Genomic DNA, 20,604 nt, shown 5'->3' on the forward strand with positions numbered 1-20,604 from the left:
AGGAACATCTCATTAGTCTGCTTTTTACTTGCCTGAGAAGGGCTACTTGTCTCATAAAAATGTGTATTTAGGCTGTTACTAAGTTATTACCCATCACAACTACTACTTATCATTAGATTCAGAGCTTCACCTTATGTCTTCAAAAGGATCTGTCGTCATGATTCCAACAGCATCCATTATTAAGCAAGTGTGAGTATGTTAAGTTCATTAAGTCCTTGTTGACCTCTTCCCATGGCATTAAGCTTGATCAGGAATGAGTCCATCCTTCTTTTCCTTTCTTCTCTAAAAAGGGGAAACTATTGATATCTAATAATTATTGGTGAACTTAGAAATCAGTATTTTATTTTGGTATGTCCAACAGAATTTCCCATTTTCATTGTTCTGACATGTTGGTCTTAAGACTCTAAGTAATTGCTGGATTTCTGTTTTAGATTTCCAGGTTGGCTTTGATTGCTAATAAGAAATTCCTTGGAAAACAGGCGGGTCACCTTTCAAGTTTCCAAAACTCACACTTTTAATACTCAGTGTTTGTTTGGTGTATTACATTAGCTAAAAATTTGCTATGGTGTTGGTTTATGTTTGCTGTTTAAACATGATCTGCTGCAAGACAAGTGTGCTCTTTTTCAGGAATACTTAGCATTATTCTTAAGAAATACTTTATTAGTATTTTGTTCTTGATCCTTTCTGGAGGACCTAGGAGACAATAATTTCCTTACCTTTTCCAGCTTCTGGAGCCTATCTATGTCCCCTGACTTGCTGGCCCTTCCATCCTAAAAGCCAGCAACAGCCAGTCAAGTTTTTCTCACATCGCATCACTCTAACACTGACTCTTCTGCTTCCATCTTCCACATTTAAAGAAGAACCCTTGTGATTACATTGGACTGATGTCATCTAGGATAATCTTCCTATTTTAAGGTCAGCTGATTAGTAACCTTTCTTCTCCTTTGTCATGTAGCCTAATATATTTGAAGTTTCTGGGATTAGGACATGAAAATCTTTAGGGACTCATTATTCTGCCTAACACACAATGGAAGGGAAAAAAACGCAATTTATAGTAGTACCATAAAATGTAAAATATGCAAGAATAAATTTAGACAGGTATAAGATGATGCTGTTAAAGTGCTGCACTTATTATACCAGCAAATTTGGAAAACTCATCAGTGGCCACAGGACTGGAAAGGGTCAGTTTTCATTTTAATCCCAAAGAAAAGCAAGGCCAAAGAATGTTCAAATTACCATACAACTGCACTCATTTCACACGCCAGCAAGATTATGCTCAAAATCCTTCAAGCTAGGTTTCAGCAGTACAAGAACCGAGAACTTCCAAATGTACAGCTGGATTTAGAAAAGGCAGAGGAGAAGCACATCCAGTGTTAGAAGAGCTGTATGGGCTCCTGAGAGGTGGATCAGAAGAGTGGAGGCTGTATCCCACAGACACTGCTGCTGCTAGGTCGCTTCAGTCGTGTCCGACTCTGTGCGACCCCATAGATGGCCTCCTACCAGGCTCCGCCATCCCTGGGATTCTCCAGGCAAGAACACTGGAGTGGGTTGCCATTTCCTTCTCCAATGCATGAAAGTGAAAAGTGAAAGTGAAGTCGCTCAGTCATGTCCGACTCTTAGCGACCTCATGGACTGCAGCCTACCAGGCTCCTCCGTCCATGGGATTTTCCAGGCAAGAGTACTGGAGTGGGGTGCCATTGCCTTCTCCTAGCATCATGCATAAATTTGATCGGAAGATCAACTTTGATGCACTCTTTAAATTTTCCCACATAACCCCCTCGACACAGCAGCACCTGAAGAAGGTCTCTGCCAGTTTTGTCCTCTGTATGTTTGTGGTGGCTGCAGGGGCCTATGTCCATGTGGTCACCCATTTCATTCAGGCTGGCCTGTTCTCTGCCTTGGGCTCTCTGGGGTTGATGATTTGGCTGATGGCAACACCTCACAGCCATGAATACAAGCAAAAAAAGACTGGGACTTCTGGCTGGATTTGCTTTCCTTACAGGAGTTGGCCTGGGCCTTGCTCTGGACTTGTGCATTGCCATCAACCCCAGCATCCTTCTCACTGCCTTCATGGTCCCAGCAATGATCTTCACTTGCTTCACCCTGAGTGCACTCTGTGCCAGGTGCCATAACTACTTCTTTCTAGGAGGTATCTTGATGTCAGCCATGAGCCTGATGCTCTTGTCTTTCCTGGGGAACCTATTCTTCAGATCTATTTGGCTTTTCCAGGCAAGCCTGTATGTGGGGCTGGTGGTCACGTGTGGCTTTGTCCTTTTTGATACTCAACTCATTATTGAAAAGGCTGAAAATGGAGATAAAGATTGTATCTGGCATTGTGTTGACCTCTTCTTAGATTTTGTAACTCTCTTCAGAAAGCTCATGATGATCCTGGCTATGAATGGGAAGAATAATAAGAAGAAGCAAAGCAGTCATCCTGCCTTCCCCAATTTGACTTCCTTTCCCTCCACCCCTCTTTACCTCTTTGCACACATTACAGTTGGCATGTTCTGTGATAATGAAAAGCATCAGAAAAAAAAAAAATAGAAGAAAAGGCAGAGGAACCAAAGATCAAATTGCCAATATATGCTGGATCATAGAAAAAGCAAGGGAATTTAAAAAAAAAATCTACTTCTTCCTCATTATGCTAAAGCCTTTGACTGTGTGGATCACAACAAACTGTGGAATATTCTTAATGAGATGGGAATACCAGACAACATGACCTACCTCCTGAGAAATCTATATGTAGGATAAGAAGCAGCATTTAAAACTGGACATGGAATAACAAACGTGTTCAAAATTGGGAAAGGAGTACATCAAGGCTATATATTTTCACCCTGCTTATCTATCTTATATGCAGAATACATCATGCAAAATGCTGGACTGGATGAAGCACAGCTGGAATCAAGATTGCCGGGAGAAAAATCAACAACCTGAAATATGCAGATGATACCACTTTAATGGCATAAACTGAAGAGGAACTAAAGAACCTCTTGATGAAGGTGAAAGAGGAGAGTGAAAAAGCTGGCTTAAAACTCAACAATCAAAAAATGAAGATCATGGCATTTGGTCCCATCACTTCATGGCAAATGGAAGGGGAAAATGTAAACAGTGTTAGATTTCATTTTCTTGGGCTCCAAAATCAGTGCTGATGGTGACTGCTGCCATAAAATTAAAAGATGCTTGCTCCTTGGAAGAATAGCTATGACAAACCTATACAGTGTATTAAAAAGTAGAGACATCACTTTGATCACTCTGCCAACAAAGGTCCGTATAGTCAAAGCTATGATTTTTCCCACAGTCATGTTTGAATGTGAGAGTTGGACCATAAAGAAGGCTGAGTGCTGAAGAATTGATACTTTTGAACTGTCGTGCTGGAGAAGACTCTTGAGAGTCCCTTGGACAGTGAAGAGATCAAACCAGTCAATCCTAAAGGAAATCAACACTTAATATTCATTGGAAGGGCTGGTGCTGAAGCTGAAGCTCCAATACTTTAGCCACCTGATGTGAAGAGGTGACTCATTGGAAAAGACCCTAATACTAGGAAAGATTGAGGGCAAGAGAAGGGAGGTTGAGATGGTTGGATGGCATCACAGACTCAATGGACATGAGTGTGAGCAAACTCAGAGAGACTGTGAAGGACAGAGAAGCCTGGCGTGCTGCAGTTCATGGGTTTGCAGAGTCAGACACGACTTAGTGACTGAACAACAACAAAGATTTTCAACTGATACCACATAAATACAAGGAATCATAAGTGATTACTATGAACAATAACAAACCAATAAAATGGACAACTTAGAAGAAATGGATATACTCCAAGAAATGTACAATCTGCCAATACTGAATCAGGAAGAAAGAGAAAATAGAAACAGATGATTACCAATCATAAAACTGAATCAATACGACAAAAAACTCCCAACAAACAAAAGTCCAGGACAAGATGACTTCGTGGGTGAGTTTTACTAGTCACCTTTTCAAACTATTTGAAAAATTTGCATAGAAAGGAATGCTTCTGAATCCACTCTACAAGGCCAGCATCACTGTGATGCCAAAACTAGATAAGACACCACAAGAAAAGGAAAACGGAAGGGCAATATCACTGATGAACACAGATGTAAAAACTCTCAATGAAATATTAGCAAACTGAATTCAACAATACCTGAAAAGGGTCATATACTACAAACAAATGGGCTCTATCTCAGGCATGCAATGGTTCAATATTTGTGGGTCAATCAATGTGACACACCACATTACCAAACTGAAGAATCAAAACTATAGAATCACCCCAATAGACGGAGAAAAAGGTTTTGAAAAAATCAACATCCATTTATTAAAAAACTCTCAACAAAGTGTGTGTAGAGGGAACATACCTCAGCAAAAACGGATCCTATGTGACAAGCCCACAGTTAACATTATACTTAATGATGAACATCAAGAGTATTTCTTTTAAGATCAGGAATAAGATGAGGCCCATTCTCACTACTTTTATTCAACATAGTATTGGAAGTCTTAGCTACAACAATCAGAGAAGGAAAAGAAGCATAAGGAATCCAAACTGGAAAGGAAGAAGTAAAACTGTCACTGTTTGTAGATGACATGTTACTATACATATATATATATAATATCCTAAAGAAGCACCCCAAACTATTAGTACTAATGAATGAATTCAGTAAAGTTGCAGATACAAAAATAATATACAGATATCTGTAGTATTTCCATATACTAATAGCAAACTATCAGAAAGAGAAATTAAGAAAATAATCCCATTGAAATTACATCAGAAATAGAATACCTGGGAATAAATTTAATCAGAAGGTAAAAAAACTGTACTCTAAAAACTATAAAACATTGATGAAAGAATTGAAGACTATGCAAACAAATGGAAATATATACGGTGCTCATGGATTGGAAGACATAAAATTATTAAATTAACCATACTACCCAAGACAAAAATCACTGCAGATGGTGAGTGCAGCTGTGAAATTAAAAGATGCTTACTCCTTGGAAGGAAAGTTATGAACAACCTAGGCAGCATATTAAAAAGCAGAGACATTGCTTTGTCAACAAAGGTCCGTCTAGTGAAGGCTGTGGTTTTTCCAGTGGTCATGTATGGATGTGAGAGTTGGACTATAAAGAAAGCTGAGTGCTGAAGAATTGATGCTTTTGAACTGTGGTGTTGGAGAAGACTCTTGAGAGTCCCTTGGACTGCAAGGAGATCCAACTAGTCCATCCTAAAGGAGATCAGTCCTGGGTGTTCATTGGAAGGACTCATGTTGAAGCTGAGACTCCAATACTTTGGCCACCTGATGTGAAGAGCTGACTCATTTGAAAAGACCCTGATGCTGGGAAAGATTGAGGACAGGAGGAGAAGGGGACGACAGAGGATGAGATGGTTGGATGGCATTACCAACTCAATGGACATGGGTTTGGGTGGACTCTGGGAGTTGGTGATGGACAGGGAGGCCTGGTGTGCTACGGTTCATGGGGTTGCAAAGAGTCGGATACAACTGAGCAACTGAACTGAACTGAACTGAAGACAAAGTAGAGATTTGATGCATTTGCTATATAAATACCAAAGAAATTTTTCACAGAGCTGAGCAAGTAGTCATAAATTTTTTATGGAACCACAAAAGACCCTAAATACTGAACACAACCTTGAGAAAGAAGAACAAAGCAGTATCACATTCCCTGATTTTAAACCATACGACAAAGTTACAGCAATCAAAACAGTACAGTATGGGCATAAAAACAGACAGATAGATCATGGGACAAAATAGAGAGCTCAGAAATAAACCCACACAGATACAGTCAATTAATTTATTGCAAAGAATACAAGAATGAGGAAATGAATTCCTTCAATTAGTGATGTTTGGATAACTGGATAGAGCTATGTAAAAGAATGAAAAGAGACCACTTTTCACACCATATACAAAAATCAACTCAAAATGGATTAAAGACTTAAATGTAAGATCCTAAATCATAAAATTTCTAGAAGAAAACATAGGTAGTATTCTTTCTTTGAAATTGGCCTTAGCAATATTATTTTTGGATGTATCTCCTCAGGCAAGGGAAACAAAAGCAAAAATAAGCAAATGAGAACACATCAAACTAAAACCTTTTGTGCAGCAAAGTAAACCATCAGCAAAATGTAAAGGCTGCCTAATGAGCTGGAGAAAAAATTAGCAAATGGTATATTTTTTAAGAGGTTAATATTCAAAATATAAAAATACTCAGACAAGTTGACATTTAAAAAACACAATTAAAAATTGGCAGAGAACCTGAATTGACATTGTTCCAAAGAAGACATACAGATGATCAACAGACACATGAAAAAAATATTTAACAAAACTAATCATCAGGGAAATGCAAATCAAAGTCATAATCAGATACTACCTCAAACTCATCAGAATGCACATCATCAGAAAGACAACAAATAACAAGTTTTGGGGAGGATGTGGAGAAAAGGGATATGGACAAATACAAATTGGTGCAGCCACTATGGAAAACAGTAGGGAGGTTCCTAAAAAGCCTAAAAATAGAATGCCCTGTGATCCAGAAATTTGACTTCTGCATATTCACCTGAAGGAAACAAAAACACTAACTCAAAAAGATATAGGCACCCACATTTTCAGTGCAGCACTATTTACAATAACCAAGATAATGGAAGCAACCTAAGTGTCCATTGATAGATGAATGGATAAAGAAGATGCAATGTTACTCTGCCATAAAAAATGAAATTTGCCATTTGCAATGACAATTACAATGGATGTAATTCAGAAGACATTATGCTCAGTGAAATGTCTGAGAAAGACAAATACCATATGATCTCACTTTTATGGTGAATATAAAAAACAAACAGAGCAAAATGAAAATAGACTTACAGATTTAGTAAGTCTATTTAGAATGTAAGACTTACTAAATAGACTTTAGTAATTCTATTTAGAATGTCATGTAAATAGAGCAAAATGAAAATAGACTTACAGATTTAGAGAACAAATAAACTTCCCTTAGTTTATTTTGAGTATTTTTATTACTCTTTTGTTATTGTTAAATCAGGAGGATGCTATATAAAACATCTAGCATAAAATTTTACGTCTCAAACTTGATTTTTCTTTCAACCTGTATTAACTATTATTATTATTACTGTTATGTGCTTTATTTCTGGATTTTTAAAAAGGTAGAAATAGAAAATTGAGGAGAAGAATTCTCTCCAGCTTTCTGGTATTTTTTCAAACTCTTAAATTTTGAAACAGTAATAGAGTCACAAGGATTTGCAAAGATAGTACAAGAGCTCCCATATACCCTGGTTTTCTGCAGTGGTTATATGTCATTTAACTGTAGTACAGTTGCAAAATCAGGAAGCTGACATATTGATATAATGTTTGTGTTTCACTCTATATAATGTTTTTTCACACATGTAGTTTCAGGTAACCACCACTGCAATTAAGATGTGCAACAATTCAACCAACACAAAGATCTCCTTCATGCTACACCTATTTGTTCTCCATCTCTATAATTTTGTTATTTCAAGAATGTCATGTAAATAGACTCATACAGTATCTGACCCTTTAAGACTACCTTTTTTTCACTTAGCATAATGACCTTAAGATTTTGAGCACATTTTGGTTGTTTGTAGTTGTTAGCTATTATCAATAAAGCTTCTATGAACAATTGTGTGATTTGTTTTGTTTTCAATCCCTTTACTTACAATGGTACCTATACCATTGTATTTGAAGTGATCTTCTTGCTGAAAGCATAGAATTGTGTCATGCTTGTTCTAATCCATTCTTCCAATCTCTGTCCTTTAATTGATGTATTTATACCTTTTCTATTTATTGTAATTATTGATATGGTAGGGCTTAAGTCCACACTTCCTTTTTTGTTTTCTGTTTGTTCTCTCTGGGTTTTTTTCATTTTTCTTTTTCCTGCCTTCCTTGAACATGTTTCAGAATTCCACTTTGATTTGTCTATAATGTTTTTAAGTGTATTTCTTTGTATATCTTTGAAAGCAATTGCTCTAGGTATTACAGCATATATGCATATCATGGTCTACTGGACTTGACATTTTGTCAGTTCAAGTGAAGTTTAGAAACCTTGCCTCCCTTTTCTTCCCTTTATTCTCTTCTTCTTGGAGCATTTTTTTTTCTGTCTGTACCAGCTGGTGTTACTGGGTTCTTGGTTTCTCCAGCTCACAATTCCAGCGTATATGAGGCAAAACAAAACCCCAGGGAATTCACCACTCTGTTGTTCCCTGAACAGCAAGGAATCTAGATGGTTTGGCTTCTTCCAACTTTTCAGAGTCTGCTTTTGTTTTATATATGACTTCCAGGGTTTCTAGCCATACTTAGGAAGGGAAATAGGGAAATACAGGTCTACTTTATCTTTCTGGCAGTTCTCTACTTTGCCATTTAAATATGTAAAAATATTCATTCTTATACCCTACATGTCCAATAACAGACCAGTGTACCTTAAGGTATTTTATGAAACCACAAAATAATGATCATGAAACAATCTTATATTTTTATTAGGAAGGAAAATGCTTAGATAACATAGTGAAAAAATAGGTTAATATTATATGCATATGCAACTATGATTACTACCATTATAGGAAAGAAAACTGGAAGTTCCCCAAATACCAACAATGGACATTTGGGGTATGAAATTATGAGTGATTTTTCCCTTTCCTCTGCCAAATTGCGGAGAAGGTAATGGCACCCCACTCCAGTACTCTTGCCTGGAAAATCCCATGGATGGAGGAGCCTGGTGGGCTGCAGTCCAAGGGGTCGCTGGGAATCGGACATGACTGAGCGACTTCCCTTTCACTTTTCACTTTCATGCATTGGAGAAGGAAATGGGAACCCACTCCAGTGTTCTTGCCTGGAGAATACCAGGGATGGGGAAGCCTGGTGGGCTTCTGTTTATGAGGTCGCACAGAGTCGGACACGACTGAAGCGACTTAGCAGCAGTAGCAGCAGCAGCAGCAGCTGCCAAATTGAAAAAAAGGGAATCTAGTACTTTTATAATTAATATTCTCAAGTGTTTCTTCTCAGAATGATATATACACCTATCTTCCATGATATATGACATTTTATATGAATTAGCTAATCTATTTGTATTCAAGGAGTTAACAAATATTTTCCTTCTGGGTTTAGGCAAAACCAAACTACTGGCATGGGTTTAGACAATTACCTTGGCATCAAATGGTTATTATATTAACAGTAATGAGCTACAAGGCAGTATTTATCGTGCTAAAGGAATGAAAACATTTTATTGGAGAGCAGCAAGAAAGCGTTACAGACTCCTAGAATATCACAAATAAGCAAGCAGGAGAGGAAATGACAGGATAGAGATACTTCGTGCATGCTTAGAGGACAATTTTAGAATACAAAAGCCTTCTTAACTTGAATTTCAAGTTTGGATGTCCCTGATTGAAGCACCGTCTTCTTTCAAGGATTCTGCTGGCTTCCCTTCCTCCATCTGCTGGGTTGGGTGCTTAACCTTCAGGGACAGCTGTTTTCTACTGTGCAAATTATGTACGCCGAACATGGCTCACAAGTGTCATTTGACATGCTTGTTGCAGAACATGGGTTACCGGGAAGCCTGTGAAAAATCCATTTTTAACTAATCTCAATATGGAGAAGCTGGATAAAATGTCAACTCAGAAAAAAATCATGCCAAAATTTGCCCTTCAAATTATATTTTGAACTCTATTTTCAGAATAACATTTGAATGAAGCCTGTTTTATCCCTGGACCCAGAATTGTCACTTCATGTTCACTGTAGCAGAGACAGTTGGATAAACTTTTATGTATTTTCTTTAGTTGGCAAATGCCATCTGATGTGTGTTACTGACTTTCCTTTTTTTCTTCTTCCAGTTTTATTGAGATATACTTGACATACAGCACTGTATAAATTTAAGGTGTACAGCATAATGATTTGATTTATATACAGCATGAAATGATTAGCACAATAAATTTACTGAGCATCCATCAGCTCATACGGATATAAAGTAAAAGAAAAGGAAAAATATTTTTTCCTTGTGATGAGAACTCTTAGGATTTACTCTCTTAACATCTTTCATGTTAATATATCACATACAGCAGTGTTATTAATTCCATTGCTTTCTAATGCCTATTTAGGTCCCATTAACCAAAAGTTATGCATATTTTGTCATTTGTCTAGTAGTTAAATCATTCAGTACCCTGGAATATTTCTCCTGAGTTTCCTGAAGTCAGGAGCAAAGTGAAAGTCCCAGCTTGAAATGTTACATATTATATTTTTTTCTGCCTTGGAAATTTAGAACATTTTGAACATTTCAATTGTCATGTGACTAGCCTTGCTGCTTTTCATCACTCTTTAAGAATATCCTTTAACACCTTTAAGGAGGTTTGAATATGGCCAGATCTTTGGGAAACAGGATGGTCCTTCAAGAGCCTCTTTGTGACTCTGGGGGATTTTAAGAGGGATCGTGTGGAACTTGCCTGCTGTCCTCGCTGTCCAGCAGCCCCTGGTATGTGTTGATCTCACACTCCAGCCGGGCCTTGGTGTCCAGCAGCACCTGATACTCCTGGTTCTGCCGCTCCAGGTCGCAGCGGATCTCAGCCAGCTGGTTCTCCACGTTATCGATCAGACATTGTATCTGGGCCAGCTCCGAGCTGTACTGGGCCTCAGTCTCTGCCACGGTGCATTCCAGAGATTCTGTCTGCAGAAGGAAAGAGTGTAAAGAAGGGGGTTGTAGAACAATCTCTGGGGCCAGATTGCCTGTTTTCCAACCCTGCTCTACTCTTTATCTTTCCAGCTATGTGGAAAATTACTTAGCTTCTCTGAGCCTCAGTTTTTTTTTTTTTTTTTCAGTTTGGGCATTATTTATTTAGTATAAATACATTTTAAAAGCCCCAAATCTCCTACTATTTTACCACCCTGGAAACACCATGTTGTCAAAAGTCCTGTTAAGATCAAAACTGAACTGAAAAGCCATCAGTCTGAACTCAGTTTTACTGTATAAAAAACAAAGAATGCAAAGTACCAACCTCATAGAATGGTTGGAGGGTTAAATGAGTAAATATACATAAAGTGTCTAAAACAGTGCCTGGAAAATTTTAAAGGTAGTAAGAGTTATCATTACCACTATGACCTCTGCGACCTATAACATACTCGTGTAGCCTAAGAAGGATCAAAAGCATTTGAGAGAAAATGTTGTAATGGGCTCCTGGCTCCTAGTGTGGTTAAGAGAAGAGGCTCTGAGATTGAACCACTTGGATTCAGCTTCCACTTTTGCCTCTTAAAACTTGTATGAACCCCTGTTACTTGATCTGAGCCTCAGTTTTCCTCATCTGTATAATGGGGTCAGTGGAGGGATTTACCCCATAAGGTTAGTGTGAGAATTAAGTTAGCACTGTGCCTCTCACAAGATGAATGCTCAGCTATTATTCATTTAGACATTCTCTATAGGACCTAATGTGGCTTTCATGGTAATGGAAATGCTTAGTGTAATCTTGAATGCTTTTCAAGATATTCTTGAAAATATCTTTTCAAGGTATTCTTGCTGCTTGGGTGAAGCATGGTACAGAGAAGGGTCCAGCTGAGGTGTGCACCCTGGGAAAGTTTAGGATAGTTATAAAATGTAAAGTCTGAGTATCTTCATTTTAAATGTGATGGTGAGCTTGGAAAATTGGCCCAAATCACAAAAGAGTTAGTGGGAGAAAATATTTGTGAACCATGAAACCAACATCTCCAAAATTTGCAAGCAACTTATGTGGCTCAATTTTTAAAAAAACGAACAACCCATTCAAAAAATGGGCAGAGGGCGTAAACAGACATTTCTTCAAAGGAGAGCCTTTGGTTTGTAAGTTCCTCTCTCGTTCTGCTCCTTTCTGTCCCCCTTCTCTCTTTGTCTCTGGAGGATGCTGCAGGATCATGCCCAAGCCCAGAAAGGAAGGTCAGGACATCCTAGTGGTACATTACAAACTGTTGACCTATCACTTCTGCTTCTAGCTGGGTAAACAGCATCCTTGAAAAAGGGAAGGAAATTCAGACCTTCTGCTGCATGAACTATGGGTTTGTCCTTTGGGTTACAGAATAGGGGATAGTTAGTATCTTAAGCATGATTCTTCAGTGACAAAACAGAGTGGTCTTGCCCTTACATACCAGGCTCTGCTGTGCTTGAAGCTCAATTTCCAGAGTGTTGGCTGTGCGCTTCAGTTCCAAGATCTCCGTCTGGCAGCCCTGCAGCTGCTCTGCACTGGATAGCTGCTGCTGATTCAGTTCCTCTGTCTGAAATACAGGCATGATTAGAATACGCAAATTAGGCAGAAGTCTGCATACCTGTCATTTTATTGCTCTAAGTGCCAACCTGAGCAGCGAACCATTCTTCCACGTCTCTGCGGTTGTTGGCAAGCACAGTTTCATACTGACAACGCATCTCATCCAAGACCCTGTTGAGATCCGTGGTGGGGGCCGTGTCTAGCTCCACACTGAGTCGGTCACCCAGCTGTCCACGAAGCACGTTGACCTCCTGAGTTGGAAATGGAGTAAAGAATGTCAGACTGGTGGGGAAAAAATTCAATGCGATGTACCAATAGCGCCCTATTTCTGTTTTTTGCAGTAGTGAGTAAAAGTGTGAGATTTAGATTCAGATTGCCTAGCTTGAGTCTCCTTTCATCGCTCAGTTTTTTCATCTGTGAAATGGGTATGATTTTACCTTTACAAGAGAGTTATTGTGAGATATATGAGAGTTCATATTCATAGAAAACACTTAAACAAGTCCTAAGTGCCTCATAAGGTCTCAATGTTAGTTACTATTATCATAAACAAATGTTCAAAAGGAAGATATACTCTGTAACATCATTCAGCTTTTCATTTGTCAGCTTCATAAATATAGGATAATTATATAATTCACATTAATGATTTCAAAAGTTTATAAATGCAGAATATTAAAAAAATCAGTCTAAATATTGCATGAATCTTTTCTCCTTTATGAAACAACCCTCACACTCTGCAATTATCAGCTTGATTTTCATACTTTATGGGTTAGAGATAAGAGTGGTATAAAACACCCAGGAAAGCTATTTGTGGAGCTACCTTCTCCCCCAAAATAATGGCAGGTGAAGTTCCTCCATTTGGCACTGGCCAGTGGTCATTTTACATTTACATTCAGAGATATTCCAGAATGATCAGGCTGAATAGTAACAGTGCCTAGAGTGATTTTCTTGCACATCGATCAACGTCTACTCAAGTTCTATGTATATACACAACATGAGCTCTCCCAGCTTAACTTTGTCACTTTGAGAGTCCTTCAGTGATTTTGCCATTTTCCTCACCTCTTCATGGCTTTTCTTAAGGCAAAGGAGATCATCCTTCAGAGACTCCACATGGGCCTCCAGATCAGATCTGCACACAGTCAGCTCTCCCAGAATCCCACGCAGGCCACTAATGTCAGTCTCTACCAGCTGGCGAAGAGAGAGTTCAGACTCGTACCTTTTACAGCAAAAGAGATACAGCCAATGCTTACTCTGCTGGACACTGAGAAAAGTGCTGAGGCATACAGATGAGGGACACATGACATCAAGGAACCCACATGCCATAGTTTCTTCTACACCCCAAATCATGAAAAATTCAAGCTTTGTGAGCATTCTTAGCTTGAAAAAATATTATAAAGGGAATACTTGTGATGTGTGCATGTAGGTATGTGAGAGACGAAATGAAACAGCCTACCATATATTAAGTTCAAATTCAGATCTGGTCTTACTCTAGCTTGGACTTGCTTCTAAGTCCATGATATAAGCAGCTCATACAGCTCAATATCAGAGAAATAAACAGTCCAGTCAGAAAATGGGCAGACCTAAACAGACATTTTTCCAAATAAGACATACAAATGGCCAATAAACACATGAAGAGGTACTCTACATCTCTCATTATTAGAGAAATGTAAATCAAAACTACAATGAGGTATCACTTCACACCAATCAGAATGGCCATCATCAAAAAAACTACAAACATTAAATACTGGAGAGGATGTAGAGAAAAGGGAACCTATTGCACTGTTGGTGGGAATATAAATTGGTATGGCTGCTATGGAGAACAGTATGGAGATTCCTTAGCAAACTAGGAATAAAACTACCATATGACCCAGCAATCCCACTACTGGGTATATACCCTGAGAAAACCATAGTTCCAAAAGACACATGCACTCCAGTGTTCATGGCAGGACACGGAAGCAACCTAAATTTCCATTGACAGATGAATGGATAAAGATACTTACATTCATACATACACACATAAAGATACATACATGTACATATATGTATGTAAAGATACATACATACATTGTGATAATACATATAATGGAATATTATCCAGCCATAAAAAGAAAAAAATTTGAGTCAACTGTAGTGAGAAGGATAAACCAATAGCCTATTATACAGAGGGAATCATTAATAAGTTGGAAAGAGAACAACAAATATATTAATGCATATATATGTATGGAATCTAAAAAAATAGTACTGATGAACCTATTTACAGAGAAGAAATGGAGATGCAGATGTAGAGAATGGTCTGGTGGACACAGCAAGGGGAAGGAAAGGGTAGGACAAGTTGAGAAAGTGACATGGACATACACACACTATCATGGGGAAAATAAATAGCTCATGGGAAGCTTCTGTATAACACAGGGAGTCCAGCCTTGTGCTCTGTGGTGACCTAGAGGGGTGGAATTGGGGCAGGAGAGGCTCAAGAGAAAGGGGATATACATATATATATAATTATGATTGGTTCATGCTGATATATGGCAGAGACTACCACAACATTGTAAAGCAATTTCCGTCAAGAAAAAAAAGTTCAAATTAAACTTACTTTGACCTAAAGTCATCAGCAGCCAGTTTGCAGTTGTCAAGCTGTACAGCGAGTCTGCAATTCTCGGCCTTTGTACACAAGATCTGGGAAGTAAGTTCCTATGTCGTGAATGGTTCTTTGAAAGAAACCCACATATCTACTCATTTAATAACTATGCCAGTGTTTATCTTTTAAAAGTCTTTGTAAGAAAATATAGAATAGCTTTCAGCCTGCTTTTATTGACCACATCATTTCATGAAGGAATAAGGAGGGCCAATTTATAAACAAAATAGAGAAATAAAAAGTTTTATTTTTTTTTTAATGACCTAAAACATTTTTGCAGTATTCCTTGGCCACTGAACTTAGGTAGATTTCTCTCTAGGAGTTTATATTATGACTACATCTCCACCCATAATAATAAAAATTTATCAGTAAAAAAAGGACATAATTACTAGGTAAAATTATATGATTAAAAATATGACATTTCCATATCTATGTTAAATAATGTACATGTACACTGTTACACACAGAAATAATTTTAGATATAACACTGCTTTTCCTCATTCTCTAGCTGATAAAGGTAAATTTAGGGATAAGCGAGTTTATTATGGTCACTTAGTAATTAGCGGCAGCATATAAGCTAGCGCTGATGTTTACTGACTTTTTCCCCCACTCTATTCTTTTTGGCCATGCCGCATGGCATGTGGGGTCTTAGTCCCCCACCAGGGATGGACCCTGAGCCCTCTGCAGTGGAAGCACAGTGTCTTAACCATTGGACCACCAGTCACCCTGTTTGCTGACTTTTTGTCCAGTACCCTTTCCTCTACATCACGTTACCTCCGGGGAGTCCCTGCCCTTTCCCGGGTTTCCCTCCATAGAACAGACTCGTAGTATAAACATAAAGCACATCACAGACTGGGAAGGTGGAACATTAGGGTGATGAGATACTAGACCTTTTGTTGGAGATCTTCAATGGTGTCGAAGTAACACTGATAATCAGGGCACACCAACGGCACATCCTCTTCACACTGTTCTCGGATCCTGCATTCCAACTCGGCATTCAACTCCTCCAGCCCGCGCACCTTCTCCAGATAGCTGGCGAGCCTGTCATTCAGGAACTGCATTGTCTCCTTCTCGTTACTGTTGAACACACCATCCTCACACCAGGCGCAGTTCCCCACCACGCACGGAATATTACAACTCCCAGCAAAGCAGGCCGGCGGGAGGCACCCAGTCGGCAAACGAGCCCCGGATGGAAAGCTGGAGGTCTGGCAACTGGATGTAGCACAGGCGCTGGGGAGACATGTGGTTTCCACGGAACAGGTTGAAGCAAGCGCACAATCAGAAGCCCTGGCACTGGATTCAGAAGAGCAGCCCGTGGGGGAACAGTCAGAAGCCATTCTATCAGGACTGAAGGATAAAGACTAGTTGCAAAACTCCAACTGCCCGCCTCCAAAACTCTCATTCCCTCCCGAGACTTATATATACCCCACTTCAAATGGGTATTTACAGACTACACCGGATGTTTTCCGCTGCCAGTTTTCATATGAACATTCATTAGTGTTGTTGATTTGCTGAAGAAGAGTTTTATGCTTCATAAAAGAGACATAACTTCAGGTTTCTAAATAAGGATACCATCTCCATGTGCCAGTAGGATAAAGCACTTGTTTCAGCAAATCTTCATAGGAAGCATTGTCCTTTTGACAGAATGAGGAAAGAAAGAGAAAATTTGGGCAATCAGTAATTATAGATACAACTGATTACACATAAGGGAAATAATATCCCTACAGATTTTGATCCTGTGCATTGAAAACTGCTCATGTCTCCTTTTGAAATTAATATTACAACTCATGTAAATGCCATTTATTTGTTTGTGCCACCACCATAAAAGTGTTCTGTGTGATTAGCCATCTTCAATGCTGTTTGTGGTCTTGCTGTGCTCACATGGTGGAGGAGTGTGTACTGAATTTGAAGTGTGTGTGTGAGAATCATACATGCCCATGTGCAAACTGAAAAGTCACTTTATGTAACTGATGGGCACCACTTTTGCCCTACATGCCAAAATATAAATTGGTTATCAAAACACGGAGTTGTAACCTTTGATTTCCTGAAACTTGCCTTCTCCACTTTTCCTATGCTTCACTTTTATATTAGAGATACTGATTTTTATCTGTATCTCTATAAGAATGAAATACAAATTCTGTTATAATTTTTTAGTCTCAGGAAGCTAAACCTTCGTTAACTACACTTCAGTATAGAAAGAAGAAAGTTGCAAAAGGCATTTCTTCTGGGACATGAAAGTCGTTTTCTCTTATTTACTTATTTATTTAATTTTGAAGGCCTCAATTTCATGAAAATTGAATATGTTGAAACTTGGGAATAAAGTTCTATTGTATGAGTTCCAGCAATTCCATTGGATGAACTCCCTGGGGCAGTACTGAATGGATAGGGATCTGAGATGTAAGTTTTCTGGGTTCTTTGTTAAGTTTTATCTCCAATTTTCAGTTTTCTTGCCTTTGATTGTGGTATTTATTTCATTTTAAAAAGTGTACAGAGCAAATTGTCTGCAGAATGTTCAAGATCTTTATGGGGGGCGGGTAGCCCATTACTCCAACAAAGTTAAAATTTTCATGATTCAGAATAAACAATTTTTTTCTAACTCTGAGGACTTCTTCCTTAAATAGCTGATAATGGAAAAACAACCAACCAACCAAAACCAAACCTGGAGACTTAAGATAGAGGATTAAAATAGTCTCTTAGAATTTATTATTCATTGAGCAAAGTTGGCTTTGATTTTAGTAATTCTCCTTATATTTCAACACTAGGCTAAAAGTTCTTAACTGTATAGAAATTAGACATCCTTTTACTCTTTGATACCCTCTTTGTAATGTGGGTTTCCCCCTCATTTAAAAAAATATATTCTATTGATCTTTGTTAATTCAGCAGTTTGAACATGATATACCTAGATGGTGTATGTGTGTGTGTTTGTTTAGGTTGTATTTATCCTGCTTGAGATTCTTGAATTTGCGAGTTACTGAAATACATCACTAAATTTGGAAAATTTTCAGCTTCCCCTCCCCCAGTTTTTCTGCCGCATTTTCACTTGCCTATCATTCTGGAACTCCGATTTCATGCATATTGGACTACTTGACACTGGCCCAGAAGATTTAGTTGGCGTTTTCTATTCTGGTATTAATGGCAACTATTGACTTTTTTTTTATTACAGTCTTTAGTTCTAGAATTTTCATTTGCTTCTCTCTTAATTTAAATAAATTTAATTTATTATTAATTTATCATATAGAATTAAAAATTTTACTTTTTCTGGTGAGATTCCTCATCTTGTCCATTCTTTTCCTTTTACCTTTTGTCCATCATTCCCTTTAAATCCATGAAAATATTGATAATACCTGTTTTAAGATATTGTCTGCTAATTCTAACATCTATATATCTATGGATCTATTTCTATTGGCAGCTTTTTCTCTTGTTTATAGGTGAGATTTTCTTGCTTCTTCATGTGTCTGGAAATTTTAAATTATATGCTATCCATTTTAGAGAATACATTTTAGGAAATTTCAATTATGTTGCAGAGTTTTGAGTGTTGGGCTTTGTTCTGACAAGACGTCAAATCTCTGGAAGATCCCCTTGCTCCTCTCAGGTTAGGTTTTAGAATTTTCCAGGGCAGGTATAATTTCATGTGTTCTCTTCCCAAAGTTGTGATCCTTACTCTTTTGGTGTGTTCTTCTGGAATATCAGTAGAATCCCCAAGGTACACAAAGAGCTTTGGCCCCTCTAGATAGGCTGGGAATTCAAAGTCCATTAGTACTGAATGACTTCTGGTATTTCCAGTCAGCTCTTTATCGCTCAAAAGCCATTCTATGGCAACCTCATAGAATTTCATTCAGTGCGCGTGCAAAACAGCTTTCTCTTGACTATCGTCTTTTACACAGACTTCCTCACCTTCCCTCATATATGTGCTTCCTTCTAGAACACAATCACAAATTCCAGTTGCCTAAACTTCATTTGTTCCCCTGGTGGCTCAGACGATAAAGAATCCACCTGCAGTGCAGGAGACCTGGGTTCGATCCCTGAGTTGGGAAGATCCCCTGGAGGAAGGAATGGCAACCCACTCTAGTATTCTTGCCTGGAGAATCCCCATGGACAGAGGAGCCTGGTGGGAAGTCCATGGGGTCACAAAGAGTTGGACATAACTGAGCGACTAAGCACAGCACAGCACAAACTTCATTTAGATATGTCACTTGCGTTTTGACATTTCTAGAGCAGAACACAGCATTCCTTTTTAAATTGGTGACCTTACACTGCTGCCTAGTATCTCTCGACATCTTTTCCATATTCATTTGATCTCCAGCTTCGGTCAATTTGTCTTTGACTGTGTGTTTTCTCCTTTTTATCACTTAAATCTTAATTTCTTAATTGTTCTCCATTTTTCCATACCACAGCACTTCTCTAATGCACATTTTTGACTCACCTTTTTTAAATTGAAGTATAGTTAGTTTACAATGTGGTGTTAATTTCAAGTTTATAGCAGTTATACATACGTATATGTGTGTGTGCTAAGTTGCTTCAGTTGTGTTCCTCTCTTTGTGACCCCAGGGACTGTAGCCTGTCAGGCTACATGAGATTCTCCAGGCAAGAACACTGAAGTAGATTGCCATGCCCTTCTCCAGGGGATCTTTCTGACCCAAGAATTGAACCTGTGTCTCTTACGTCTCCTGCATTAGCAGGCAGGTTCTTTACCACTAGCACCACCTGGGAAGGCCCTGCATATAAATACATTCTTTTTCAAATTCTCTTCCATTATACCTTATTACAAGATTTTGAGTATAGATCCCTGTGTTATACAGTATAATTCATATATTTTTATTATAATAGAATGCTAGCATTCAATAAATAATTGTTAATTGTATGAGGGAGTGAGTGGATATTGTATATATATCTGCCTTACTTTCCAGACAATCAGTTCATTTTTAGCAGAGATGGTAAAATAGGGTACATAATAGGTACTTAGTATGTTTATTGAATGAATAATATTGCTGTATATTTTTTGCACAAATAGATCTGGCATCTAGATTAGTTGATATATTAGGTCATATTTGGTCCTTGGATCATATTTGGTCTTTGGATCATATTTGGTGTTTCCCAATCTACCTTCAACCATTTTGAAGGAAGGACAAGTTAGGGATATTATGCTGATATCCTGGACCATTTTATATGCAACGCCGTTTAGTTTTCTTAAAACAACAAGAACAACAAAAGCAAGAAGTATTTGTCTGTACTGCCACCCTTTTCAGTTTTGCAGATGTTCTGAGTTTCTTAAAATGCTGACCTTTGGAGTTAAGAAATACATTTGATGCGTTAATAAAAATAAATGGAAGTAATTATAGACATTTGTGTTATGCCAGAGATGTAAACTTTATTAGAATAATCATGAAGAAGCGCCTCAATTTCCAGAAAGATACCATTCAAGACTGGAAACAGAATTCCCAAAGCACCAAAGAAAGATAGAATTTAACATGAAGGAACTGAACAACGTTGGGAAGCCTATAGGCGTCTACCTATTCCAGCTGTCCTTGTTCACTGACGTCTACTACACAGCCATCGAAAGTCTCTTGGTTTCTTTTTTGTGAGGGTTGTCTGTGATAATGCCATCCTTGTTCCAACTTCGAAAGCGGAGCCACAGTTAGTTGCAGGTACTGAGACAGGTGAGCACTAAAGCTTCTGGGTTGACTCTGTGTCAGGCACTGGGTGAGGCAGCCATTGG

The 20,604-nt window shown here is 38.3% G+C and overlaps 1 protein-coding gene and 1 pseudogene across 1 annotated transcript; one reads left to right on the top strand and one right to left on the bottom strand.

The window, feature by feature from the left end:
- The first annotated feature begins 1,713 nt into the window (after positions 1–1,713).
- LOC102265904 (bax inhibitor 1 pseudogene) lies at positions 1,714–2,544 on the top strand (annotated as a pseudogene).
- Positions 2,545–9,497: 6,953 nt separating this feature from the next.
- On the bottom strand, positions 9,498–16,225 carry KRT40 (keratin 40). Its single transcript, XM_005899591.3, has 7 exons — positions 15,779–16,225; positions 14,847–14,929; positions 13,316–13,472; positions 12,349–12,510; positions 12,144–12,269; positions 10,478–10,698; positions 9,498–9,597 (listed from the first exon to the last, which is right to left on the bottom strand). The coding sequence occupies exons 1-7, from the start codon at positions 16,223–16,225 to the stop codon at positions 9,498–9,500; spliced, it is 1,296 nt and encodes a 431-aa protein (XP_005899653.2).
- Between the last annotated feature and the right edge of the window lie 4,379 nt (positions 16,226–20,604).

This window comes from Bos mutus, chromosome 19 (genome assembly GCF_027580195.1).
Source record: "Bos mutus isolate GX-2022 chromosome 19, NWIPB_WYAK_1.1, whole genome shotgun sequence".
NCBI classification, from domain to species: domain Eukaryota; kingdom Metazoa; phylum Chordata; class Mammalia; order Artiodactyla; family Bovidae; genus Bos; species Bos mutus.